At 41.3% G+C, this 13,439-nt stretch overlaps 1 protein-coding gene across 1 annotated transcript in view; it reads left to right on the top strand.

The window, feature by feature from the left end:
* The window catches only part of USP13 (ubiquitin specific peptidase 13), a 130,617-nt gene extending 118,269 nt beyond the window's left edge, over nt 1-12,348 (top strand). Inside the window, exons 18-21 of the mRNA XM_029075988.1 lie at nt 1,929-2,095; nt 4,204-4,366; nt 9,242-9,326; nt 11,262-12,348. Coding sequence (XP_028931821.1) covers nt 1,929-2,095; nt 4,204-4,366; nt 9,242-9,326; nt 11,262-11,355 — 509 coding nt within the window. The 3' untranslated portion in view covers nt 11,356-12,348. The remainder of the gene's footprint in view (nt 1-1,928; nt 2,096-4,203; nt 4,367-9,241; nt 9,327-11,261) is intronic.
* The last annotated feature ends 1,091 nt before the right edge of the window (nt 12,349-13,439 follow it).

Consider the following 13,439-nt stretch of genomic DNA (forward strand, 5'->3'; position numbering starts at 1 on the left):
CTTCTTCATTGTTGTTGTTCGTGGGATCACAAACAGTCACTAGTAAAGCGACTTGCTGCAGGCTCATCACAATACCATCACAGACCATCGCTCTCTCTGCCTTCAAGGTCTTATTAAAGTCACATCTCCTCCAACAGGCCTTACCCCACTAATCTCTCATTCCCCTTACTCGGTCTCCCTTCTACTTTATACCCACCCCACCCTCGGCCCCAATAATAATGATTGTATCCCCACCTGCCTGGATTATCTTTTTACAGAAACATTCAAGACATATCACTCCCCTCCTCAAAAATTTCCAATGGTTGATTATCCACCTCCCTATCAAACAAAAACTCCTCACCATTGTTTTTAAAGCACTCCATCACCTCACCCCCTTCTACGTCACCTCGCTTCTCTTATTCTACAACCCAGCCCATACACTGCACTCCTCTGGTGCTAACCTTTTCACTGTGCCTTAATCTCACCTGTCTCGCTGCTGACCCCTGGCCTTTGTTGTACCTCTGGCCTGGAACACACTCCCTCCTCAAATCCGACAATTACTCACCCTCCTTCAAAGCCTTATTGAAGGCACGCCTTCTCCAAGAGGGCTTCCCAAACTAAGCCCCACTTTTCCTCATCTCCCACTCCTTTCTGCGTTGCCCTGACTTGCTCCTTTTGCTTCCTCCCCCCACCATAGCACTTATGATTGAACTTTCAATCACAGTAGGCGCTCAATAAATACGATTGAAAGTCCAACCAAAAATCAACCCATCAATCAATCATAGATATTTATTTTAAAGAGCACTCTATTAACCACTTAGGAGAGTTCAATATAACAGAGTTGATAGATACTTTTTCTGCCTACAAGGAGTTTATAATATAGTCATTCATTCAATTGATGTACATATATATCCCAGCTCTGCCACTTGTCAGCTGTGTGACTGTGGGCAAGTCACTTAACTTCTCTGTGCCTCAGTTCCCTCATCTGTAAAATGGGGATTAAGACTGTGAGCCCCACGTGGGACAACCCAATTCCCCTGTGTTTACCCCAGCGCTTAGAACAGTGCTCTGCACATAGTAAGCGCTTAACAAATACCAACATTATTAACATTATTATTATATCCGGGTCTGTGTCCAACCTGATTGTCTTGTATTAACCCCAGAGCTTAGAATGGTGCCTACCACATAATAAGCATTTAACGAGGACCATTATAAAAAAAAAATTCTGCCCCCAACCTTCTGGTCTCTCAGAGAAGCAGAAGCAGAGCCTCTGCCCTCAGCCACTCACTCTACATCAGCCTCCCTAATGGTCCCCTTGCTTCCAGACTCTCGCTACTCAAGACTATCCAATACTCTGCTGTCCAGAGCACCTTCCCAAAATGCCATTCAGAATGCGTAACTCTTTTCATCAAAAACCTCCAGTAGCTTCTCATTCTGTCTGCACCGGATACTCATGAATGTTAGTATGGCTGTCCATCAGTGTCTCCTTTTGACCTTTCTGCTCTCTTTTCTCACAATAGCACATTTGCATCTTCACTCCTCTCAAACAAACCAGTTCTTTCCCTTCTTATGTAATTCCCTCCTCTCTCAAATCTGCCCTAAATCCTCCTCCAACTTTAAAAATTCATCTCCCATAAAATGTTCTGTGATTAAGCCATGCCTCTTTGACCAGGTAATTCCATCGGCTAGCCTTAGAACATTTGTGCATATATTGTTATATATTTGTTAATTCTTTTTTTTTTTTTTGCGTATTTGTGTGTCTATTTTTCCTTCTTTCCCCTTGTAAGTTTGAAGTAGACCCCTGAAATATTTCACACGTAGGGCAGGGAAGAGCTTTAACAGGATGGAAAACCAGAGAGTCAAGCCCTGTTTCTCCCTCTGACGCCCCAAATACGGCACAATTTTATTTACCTGGCCTGTAACTCTGAGTTTATGTTCATCTGCCCTAGATTTTGCCGAACCATTGATGTCATCTGGTTTGGGAGGAGTCACCTCTGTTGGGGCAGCCAGCCTGGGTGCGATTGGATTGGATAACCAACCTCCCGAGGAAATTGTAGCCATCATCGTCTCCATGGGTTTCCAGAGAAACCAGGCAATTCAGGCATTAAGGGCAACTGTGAGTGTTCTGGGTTATTCACTGGTTTTCCTGGCTCTGCCATTTCTCTGCTGTGTGATCTTAGGCAAGCCACTTAACTTCTCTGTGCCTCAGTTACCTCATCTCTAAAATGGGGATTAAGACTGTGAGCCCCACATGGAACAACCTGATTACCTTGTATCTACCCCGGTGCTTAGAACAGTGCTTGGCACATAGTATGCGCTTAACAAATACCATAATTATTATTACATTATTATTATATCAGTTAAAACTTCCAAGTACGTTACTTTGTCTTCTGATTCTGGGCCACTTGTTTGAATTTGTCCACAAATCAATGTTTTTCCATCTGAGAGTGATCCCAGTAAAATGGAATAAGAGCATATTGACTCCAGAAATGCTCTGAAAATAAGAGACTTTAGAGTAGCCAGGAAGGATCGTCGTCCAGGACAGGTATCTGAAATGTCTCAGGGAGAGAAAGGATATTATTATTAACTGTAATTTATTTATTATATCCACAATTTTTTATCACATCTGTAATTCATTTATTATAGCTCTAATGTATTCATTTACATTAATGTCTGTCTCCCTCGCTAGATTGTAAGCTCACTGTGGGCAGGGAATATGTTTACCAACTGTTTATATTGTTCTCTCCCAAGCGCTTAGTGTAGTGCTCTGCACACAGTAATCACTCAGTGAATATGATTGATTGATTGAAGAAAGAATGCTACTGACCATTTCTGTTTCTCTTTGCTTTTCATCTTTCCTAGCATTTTTTCTGGGGTACTTCCTTGTGGTGATCCAGGGTGCACAACTGGAAAATGGGTGAAGGCTCCCATTTTAATCAATCAGTGGCATTTTGGGGGCATTTTCTGTGTGCAGAACCCTATACTCAGTGCTTGTGAAAGTACAATATGACAGAGTTGGTAGACATGTTTTCAGTCCACTTGAAGTATCCTTTCCTCATATTTTGGGATGTGGAAGGAGAGGGAGGCCATGGTGAAGCAAGATTGTATTTAAAGTGTAACTTGTTTTTGCTTGATAGTTGAGGTACTGATTCCTGACTTTTTAGGATGGGGATATTACTTCATTTGTTAGAGATTTAGTTCCCTGTGGTGGAACTTGAAAAGTTTAGATATTTTGTTTGTTTGAATGAATTCAATAAGAGTAGAAACATCCTGAATAGAGCACAGTTCTGTCTCTTGTTCGAAGACTTGGGATCTCTGCTTCTAGTAAAAACCAGTGAAAAATAATATTTAAATGAAAAGACTGGTCATTTATCATGCCATAGAGACCAAAAGGTTTGAAAAAAAATATTGACTGGAGAATTTGAAACGTGAAAAGGGAGAAAAGGAAAAAAGGAAAAGACAGAGAAAAAGAAAAAGGTGAAAAATAGAGGGAAATTTAAGGTTTTGTTCATGTATTAGATCTCACCCAGTGCAAATTTCTTTTGACAAAAAGCCTATCTGCAAATTTACCTCACGTCTCTAAGCTACCCTAACTTCTCCTCCCCAACTTCCTCTTCTTCCAAATGGCAAGCCAACCTTCTTGTACGAGCTAAACCTCCTAAAGATTCAGACAACTTAAACAACAACTCAAAGGGAATCATTAGATAACTTAAGGCTTTGGGAAACTTCTAGGTCTCTGGATAGATTCACTACTGCATTACCAGTATCTCCATGGCAAATGATTCTTAGCTCATTTGCAAACTCAAAGTCCTCATAAATCTTTTCTCTCCTTTCCAATTTCCCTTTTCCCCACCACCCATCCATATATGGGATAAGAACTCAGGTCCTCTGACTCCAAGGCCCATGCTCTTTCCACTGTAAGCTCATCATGGGCAGGGAAGGTGTCTGATAATTGTGTTATATTGTTCTCTCAAATATTTGTCATGGAGCTGTAGATCACACTGTGGTGAATCCAGCCTGAAACCTTGGACAGGACACTGAAAACTTCCTGAACACACATTTTCATTCACAGAAGCAATGTGTTGCTTGAATGTGTTTTCCGGGTATGAGCCCAACCTTCCTTTTCCTGTTCACTACATAATCTGACATTAAATTCTGGTTTAATTGAAGGCCCAAGTGCCATATAGGATGCATGTTGTAAATGTTATCGTTGTTTGTTATTAGAATAACAACTTGGAGAGGGCCCTTGATTGGATCTTTGGCCATCCTGACTTTGGAGAGGAGAATGAATTTGCTACAAACCTGATGGAATTGGAGAACCATGCCAATGCCAATATTGTTGCAGAGACTAATCCAGAAGGTCCTAGAGTCAAAGATGGAACAGGAAGTAAGTCTTCACCCTTAGATGGGCTCTTGCAGTCATTATCATTATCATTAATTTAAATTTAAGAGCTTTCTATGTGTCAAGCACTGTTCTAAGCGCTGGTGTAGATACAAGTTAATCAGGTAGGACATGGTCCCTGTCCCACATGGGGTTCACAGTCTTAAGTAGGAGGGAGGACATGTAGTTTAATCCCCACTTTACGGATGGGGATAAGTGCCCAAGGTCACAAAGCAAAGAAGTTAGAAGAGCTGGGATAAGAACTCAGGTCCTCTGACTCCCAGGCCCATGCTCTTTCCACTAGGCCTGTAAGCTCAACACGGGCAGGGAAGGTGTCTGATAATTGTGTTTTATTGTTCTCTCCCAAGTGCTTAGTAAAATCTTCTACACATAGTAAATGCTCAATAAATACCATTGATTACTTGATAGGTCATGTTGCTTCTGCTTAACCCTTCTGTTCAATAAATTAACATATATAAATAACTGCAAAATAATTCATTTGATGGTTGACACGTCATTATATTGTTAGAAAAGTAATTCTGATATTAGCAAAAAATATCCTCCACCAGAATGTATTTTTTCCCCCCGTTCTAGAAGAGAAAAAAAAACCTTTCTCTTTGTAAAATGTAAGTGAATGAGATTGGCATAACCTACTACAGTAAGAGGTAATAATAATAATAATTATGGTCTTTGTAAAGTGCATACTATATGCCAAGCACTAATAGCAGTTGTTCATTCAATAGTATTTATGGAGCGCTTACTATGTGCAGAGCACTGTACTAAGCGCTTGGAATGTTCATTCATTCATTCAATAGTATTTATTGAGCGCTTACTATGTGCAGAGCACTGTACTAAGCGCTTCGAATGAACAAGTCAGCAACAGATAGACACAGTCCCTGCCGTTTGATGGGCTTACAGTCTAATATTAATAATAGGAATAGTATTTATTTAATTTATTACATAACACTCGGTCATATTTATTGAGAGCTTATTGTGTACAGAGCACTATACTAAGCACTTGGCAGAGTACAATATAACAATATAACCGAGCTAGTAGACACATTTCCTGCCCACTGTACTTAGTACTGGGAAAAAATACACCAATGAGAGTTAGACATAACTCTCATAGAGAGCTAGATAGCAACATGAAGGTTTCCAAATACCTACACATGGCCCTAGTAGTTTAGTGGTTGAAATAATAGTAGAAGTAGTAATGGTGTTTATTAAATACCACTAGCATGATGTACTGTACTCAGGACTTGGGGGTGTAAAGTTTTAGGATTGGTAATTCATTTCACCGGATCCATGCAGCCGTACACCGATGGGCCCATCCGAGGCCTGGAAGACTTTATGTTTCTCTGAAAGCACATTAAGCTATCACGGGGTACTTCCTAGTGGAAAGTTCAGCAAAGCATCACAATTTTTCTTCAATCCATTTTCTGTTATTGTCTCCCCTGGGCGGACTCGTGCGGCTCAAGGAGGAAGTCAAGTTATGCAGACCACAAGATGGGGCTATTATCAAACCGCCAAATGTGGAGCGTAGAGAAAGGCGAGGCAGAACCCGGCATTTCTTTATCATAGTCAGGACTTTGTTGTGTTTGCAGTACATTGTGAGCTAGATTCAGAGAAGCTACTCCCAGGTGATTTTAATAGTTCTAAGTGCTTAGTACAGTGCTCTGCATACAGTAAACAATAAATACCACTGATTGATTTGAAGTCACTCTTTGGAAGTTGCCAGTCTTCCACTTAATAGATGGAATTTATTAAATACTGTACCAAATGGATTGAAGAGTTGAGGCGACTTCAAAAGCAACCTTGCTCCTAAGGAAGGAGTAATGTACATTCTGCAAGAATGTGGAACACAGGCCTGGGGGTTAGAAGGTCAGAGGTTCTAATCTCTGTTCTGCCACTTGTCTGCTGTAAGACCTTGGGTAAGTCATTTCACTTCTCTGTACCTCAGTTACCTCATCTGTAAAATGGGGGACAGGGACTATGTCCAACCCGATTTGCTTGTACCTACCCCAGCACTTAGTACAGTGTCTGGCACATGGTAAGCACTTAACAAGTACCATAGTTGTTATTATTTTTGTTATTATTATTATCCTACATAGATGCCCCTTTAAAATGGGTTCTGGAAAGGGTCATGGGTACCGATGTGTGATAAGATTTTCAAACATAATATATTGTACTTACAAATAAAGCGGGAAATCGAGCCTTCAGCCATCGGAGCTTAGGCCTTTAGACAGTTTTTTCTGCTTTTGTGAAGTATTTAGTGACAGTTTTGTTTTTAAAAGCAATCTTTGGTTACTGAAGTAATCGAAGGTAAGTAGGCTGTCATCAAATCTGTACTGCATTCAAGTGCAACTAGGAATGATTTGACAAGAGAAACCAAGATTCATTTACATTAACGTGGGAGTTCCCAGGCTGCACAACACCAGTAGGGAAATTAGTAAAGTGGGAAAGGTCCAAGAGAGGGAGACTCGGAACAGACACAAGACTGACAGTCAACAGATGCTGTGTAGAGAAGTTGAAAAGCACACCCTTGCATCATTTGGGCTAATTATATAGACTCAAATTATTATTTTTTTTCCAACCCCAGCTTTACCTTCTATGGTTAAAGCTTCCTGAATTTCTCTGTGGGAGCAGGTATGGTGCAGATTTAGAGGGACAGAATGCCCACATTAGTTTGAGGTTCCCTAATTTTCCTCTGCAGAGCACAGAACTGGCTGGTGGTCATCCTCGGGAGGAAGCCCCTCTGTTTTTTTCTCCCCAACTGTACACTCGAGAAATACAAGTGAACTTTCCTGTAGAGTGCAGAAGTTCTACTGGGATAAGATAGGGAGAAAACAGAATGTACCGAAGAATGTAAACTGCTCCCGTAGACAGTAAACTCTGTGTGGGCAGGGATCACGTCTACTAACTTGTACTTTCTCAAGTGCAGAGTACAATGTTGTGCATGTAGTAAGCGCTCAATAAATATCAGAAATTGATTGACAGGACAGTGAGCTAACAAGTTAGCGATTTCTTCTTAGCATTCACTAGCCCAGCTCTTTACAGCTGGAAAATATGCCATTTCTCATTTGTACTTACCCGAGTACTTAGTACAGTCTTATTCCTACTGCAAGCTTTCCATATTTTTATCTTTCCTCACTCCCTTTCTACTCCTCATTGCCAAATAGACTTCCCTGCCTGCAAATGGTGCCCACAGAAACACACATTTCCATGAAGACCTAGAGGTGCCTTCTCTCATCTAAGTGACTAGGATGCAGATAACATGGAAATAAGGTCTCTGATGCAAACCCAATCCTCCACTATGGAGGATTGGGTTGGGATTTCTGTCTCTTCCATCTGCAGCTCAGTAGAATGGAGGATTGGGGTGGGATTTCTGTCTCATCCATCTGCAGCTCATTAGAAGGGAATGTTGTGAGAGAATTAAACTCGTGAATTCTTGGATATCATTTGTATTAAGGATGACTTTCTTGGGAAAATCATTGGTTATTCATTTCTTCCAAGTATTTTGATTTCTATTCTTCTCTCTGCTATTCTTTCTGCCAGGTGGTCCTGAATAATACATTGTGTGCTTTGATAAACATTGCTAATTTTAATGCTAGTACAAAGTTTTTATTGATAAGGAAACATTGTCTTTTAATTAATTTGTTTTTATGGTTTTTGTGTTTTACATAAATGCGAGAAATGCATCCTGGCCTGCATTAATGTTCAGTAACAGTTTAGGCAGCTTGTCTTGGGTGTATATTTGCAGGTACATCAGTTCTATTGCTCTGACACTTGAGCAGTTGTGGGCTCTATGGTGCTTATTAAATTTCCCCTGGGGTTCTTGAAAAGACCATTTTTCTGCTTAGAAAGATGATGTGGGGTGACAGGAGATTTGTAAAAGTGATTGTTTTATGTTGCTTCATTATGGGTCCTGTTCTTTCATTTCAATTACAGGAGGGAGGCAGTGTAGTCTAGTGGAAAGGACATTGAACTGGAAGACAGAAAAACCTGAATTTTAGTCCCAGCTCCCCCAGATTATCTGACCATAGGCAAGTTACTTCTTTACAGTTCAGTATCCACAATTGTAGAATGAGGAAAATGAATTCCTTACTTTTTCTCAGAACCATAGAGAGAAAATGAATTGGAAGATTCTACTGAAGCACTTTGATATCCTTGGAAGAAAATTGTTGAATTGTGTGTGTGTGTATATACATATACACACCCAGAGCATGGCATAGTGGATAGAGCACAGGCCTGGGAGTCAAGGTCACAGGTTCTAATACTGGCTCTTCCATTTGTCTGCTGTGTGACCTTGGGCAAGTCACTTCACTTCTCTGGGCCTCAGTTACCTCAGTTTGAGACTGTGAGCCCCATGTGGGACAAGAACTCTGTCCAACCTGATTTGATTGTATCCCCCCCCCCCCCAGTGCTTAGTACAGTGCCTGGCACATAGTAAGCACTTTACAAATGCCACAATTATTATTATATACATACAAACAATTCAACAATACATGCAATATATATCTTGTGTGTATGTGTATATATACACGATATATATGAAGATATATGTTTGCGTATATTATAAGTACAAAGATGATAATAGATGTAATCCAAAAAAGTTTTTGAATTTAATTTTAGTTTGATCTCAGTTTGATATGTTTTGGGGGAAGAGGCTTCTCTGAAATTGAACTATAAATTGAATTTGATTACTTGTGTCCTTTACATTTTTCTGTCCTCTACAGAGAGGTAAATGCTCTTCATCTCCTGAAAGCTAATTGGGCTGAAAACTAGTATAATTAAAGTAGTTCAATTTATTTTCAGATTGCACAGGTGCACTTTAGTCATCCGAATTTGCTATTCTGATACTATCTACTGTTTCTTTCATAGGATATGAATTACTTGGGTTTATCAGTCACATGGGAACATCCACCATGAGTGGCCATTATGTTTGCCACATCAAAAAGGAAGGACGGTAAGTGACCTTGGAAGGGAAGCAAAGATTAGTTGCAGAATGCATGAGCATATGCTGGGTAAGCAGTGTGTGGGCTTCTCCTCTCCTTCCCACCCCCAACTGTGGTGATCCCTCAAGGGTCAGTTCTAGGTCCACTTCTATTCTCCATCTACATTCATTCCCTTGGAGAACTCATTCGCTCCCATGGCTTCAACTACCATCTCTATATGGATGATGCCTAAATCTACATCTCCTCCCCTGATCTCTCTCCCTTTCTCCAGGCTTGCATCTTCTTCTGCCTTCAAGACATCTCTACTTGGATACCCTCCCCTCACCTCAAACTTAACACATCCCTGTCCTCTCCCAGACTTTCCATCACTGTGAATGGCACCACCGTCCTTCCCATCTCACAAGTCCATAACCTTGGCGTTATTGTTGACTCTGCTCTGTCATCCAACCCACATATCCAGTACGTCACTAAATCCTGTCGGTCTCACCTTCACATCGCTAAAATCCACCCTTTCCTCTCCATCCGAACCGCTACCACATTAGTATAATCACTCATCCTATCCCGCCTAGATTACTGCATCAGCCTCCTTTCTGAACTCCCAATATCCTCCCTCTCCCCACTCCAGTCCATACTTCCCTCTGCTGCCGGGATTATCCTTCTACAGAAATATTTGTGGCATGTCATCCCCCTCCTCAAAAATCTCCACTGGTTGCGTATCCACCTCCGTGTCAAACAAAAACTCCTCAGCATTGGCTTTAAAGCTCTCCATCACCTTGCCCCCTCCTACTTCACCTCATTTCTCTCCTTTTACAACCCAGTCCGCACACTTTGCTTTTCTGGTTCTAACCTTTTCACTGTGCCTCAATCTCACCTGTCTCGCCACCACCCCCTGGCCCACGTCCTACCTCTGGCCTGGAATGCCCTCTCTCTTCAAATCCATCGGACAATTACTCTCCCCTGCTTCATAAGCCTTACTGAAGGCACATCTCTTCCAGGAAGCCTTCCCAGAATAAGCCCCACTTTTCCTCATCTCTCCCTTCTGCATGGCCCCGACTTGCTCCCTTTGCTCTTCCCCCTCCCCTCTCCCCAAAGCATTTATGTATATATCTGTAATTTTATTTATTTATATTGATGTCTGCTTATTTGTATTGATGTCTGTCTCCCTGACCTCTAGATTGTGAGCTTGCTGTGGGCAGGGATTGTCTCTCTTTATTGCTGCATTGTACTTTCCCAAGTGCTTAGTACAGTGCTCTGCACACAATAAGCACTCAATAAATATGATTGAATGAATTATTAGCAACCTACAGAGGTGGCTTTTTGTTTTAATGTTGCTGGATAAATTGTAATCAGTATTTTAAAAATTTTTGTATACTCCCATGCTCCTTTGTGGCTGCACAGATTTGGCTTTGCAAAGGTTTAGTTCCAGGTTGAAGGAGTCTCCTGTTGGGAATTATTATTATTATTACATTTGTTAAGCACTTACTATATGTCAAGCACTGTTCTAAGCACTAGGATAGCTACCAATTAAGCCAGTTGGACACTGTCCCCGTCCCACGTGGGGCTCACAGTCCAAGTAAGGAGATAGAACTGGAATTGAATTCTCATTTTACAATTGAGGAAACTGGGGCACAGAGTAGTTAAGTGACTTGCCCAGGGTCACACAGCAGGCAACTGTCAGAGGCAGGATTAGAACTCAGGCCCAGGCCCATGCTTTTTCCACTAAGCCACACTGCTTCCCTTGGTCTAGATACTCGTGTACCCAAAATATGTGCCGAGGAATTTATTAAAGTGCTAGTGGTATGCACAGTGCTATTTTCAATCTTGTCCCTTGCCAGCCTAGCTTACTGTATTTGTGTGTAGCACAAATACAGTCTCCGGACAATTTTCATGATGGGTATATGTTTGATATCTAATGAAATATTCTTTCTTTTCTTTTTCTCTTTCAGGTGGGTCATCTACAATGACCATAAAGTCTGTGCCTCAGAAAGACCCCCCAAAGACCTGGGCTACATGTATTTCTACCACAGGATATCAAGCTAGGCCTCACTCATGCCACCTGGCTCATCCAAGCCACATGCCTTTTTAAACTGCCAAAAAGAAAGTATTAAATTAGACTACTAAACGCAAAGGAATACATGGGGTATTTATAGTTTATTTAAAAAGCACGGTTATTGCTGCTTCTGGAGGTGTTAGTGAGGAAATTTCTATTGTGTGATGATATGATGTAGACTGTAGATGGTTTTTCCTGGTGAATGTTCATAGATAAACCCTTACAGCATTCAGATTATCTGGGGGATTCTTTCCACCGAACACACTGAGAAGACAAAATGGCAGCACGGTTTCTGCCGGGTACCCGAGTGGGATGTTTAAAGGCATCTGGAGAAAGCGCCTTGCAGAACTACTTTGCCACTTATAGTCCTCCCAGTTTATGAAAGGAAGATCTGACTCCAGCATTGTGTGGCAAAGGAATGCTTCTCTTTAATGTGGGCCAGATTTTTTTTTCCCTATCATCACAAATTGTAAATTCTGATGTATCCATGTATGGGAATTTTTCCCCAAAATATTTTCACACTCTAAAGCAGACTAAATTTTAAATGAATTTTATTCTGCATGCTTGGCTTTAAGGGTGGGTCTATGGTGGGTGGGTGTGTGTATGTGTGTGCAAGAGGTGTGTGTGTGTGTGTGTGTGTGTACTTTATGCTCCTTTCAAAATCCCGTAAGAGACTTTCATTTTTCACACTGTACTGATTAATATCAGGAGCGGCCAAAAGAACCAAACCTGTTTTTTAAAGTAACTATACCTCAGGTACAGTAAAGATGAATCTCCTACTTAGAGTTATTGAGTGTCAAGGAGGCTGAAGGGGAATATCGTGCTTCAACTGATGTGAAAAATTCATTGGGCAAGTGACACTCCAGCCAACATGTGCTCCAAGGAATGAAATGCTTGAGTAGAGCCTATTGGCATGCTTTGCAGAAGGGGGAGTGAACCATTTGAGGTTCTTCTGCAGGTCAAGAATAAATTATGTTGGTAAAGTTGCGGATCTAATAACATTTTTTTCCTATCCCAATCTACCAGTTAACTGGTAGATTAATGGGGTCCTGAGAGTTTAATTTGTCTGTTTCCTTTCCCAGTTGCTCTTGGGGAGGGAGATTCCCTTATTTGGCTTTGTCTATATTCTCATTCCTACCAGTCCTCCCTCTATTCCGTGCAAAACTGGGAACTTCAAGGCAACTCTGTCCCGAAGAACCTCCTGAAGTGCAACTGAAAAGAAAATTAGCTGACTAACTTTTGCTCTTCAATATTTGTCAGAAACCAAGATCAGGTCACCTTTGGGGCTCATAAATATAATCCTATAAATATAATCCTATCTATAACATTTTATATAATTTCCTCATGGCTTCCCCCAAATGTCGATCTAATTTTGAGCTGAATGCACCCCAGCAATCTCTGGGATGATATTTCTTAAAAAAGAGCAATTTTCAGAGTTCAGTGAGAGGTGTTGGATGTGGGGATAATGGAGTCTTTTCCCACCTAATGCTTGAGAGTCCAATAGCAAGACGTGTTGAATAAGCAGCCTGGCTTAGTGGAAAGAGCACGGACATAGGAGTTAGAGGTCGTGGGTTCTAATGCCGGGTCCGCCACTTGTCAGCTGTGTGACTTTGGGCAAGTCGCTTAACTTTTCTGTGCCTCAGTTACCTCCTCTGTAAAATGGGGATTAAGACTGTGAGCCCCACATGGGACAACTTGATTACCTTGTATCTACCCCAGCACTTAGAACAGTGCTTGGCACATAGTAAGCACTTAACAAATGCCATTATTATTGTAATTAGCTACTGGCACCCTAAATGGACCTGAATTTAGGATTCTGGTCACCATTGGGACTCTGGGTCCCAAAGTGGTGAAAATACCCAGCCAATGCCAAACCGAATCCTAGCTACTGCTACTCCTGATGGGTATTTTTCTTTTATGTTTGACAACCAGTTGTTTCCTATGTGGGCTTGGCCCTATCCTCATCCTAAAATTGGTCCTTCTCATTTTACTACACACGAACTGTCTCCTCTGACAATAAATCACCACATAAAGCAGTCTCCCCAAAGGACACTTTTTGGGGGGGCCCTAGTAA

This window comes from Ornithorhynchus anatinus, chromosome 1, assembly GCF_004115215.2.
Source record: "Ornithorhynchus anatinus isolate Pmale09 chromosome 1, mOrnAna1.pri.v4, whole genome shotgun sequence".
In the NCBI taxonomy this organism is placed as follows: Eukaryota; Metazoa; Chordata; class Mammalia; order Monotremata; family Ornithorhynchidae; genus Ornithorhynchus; species Ornithorhynchus anatinus.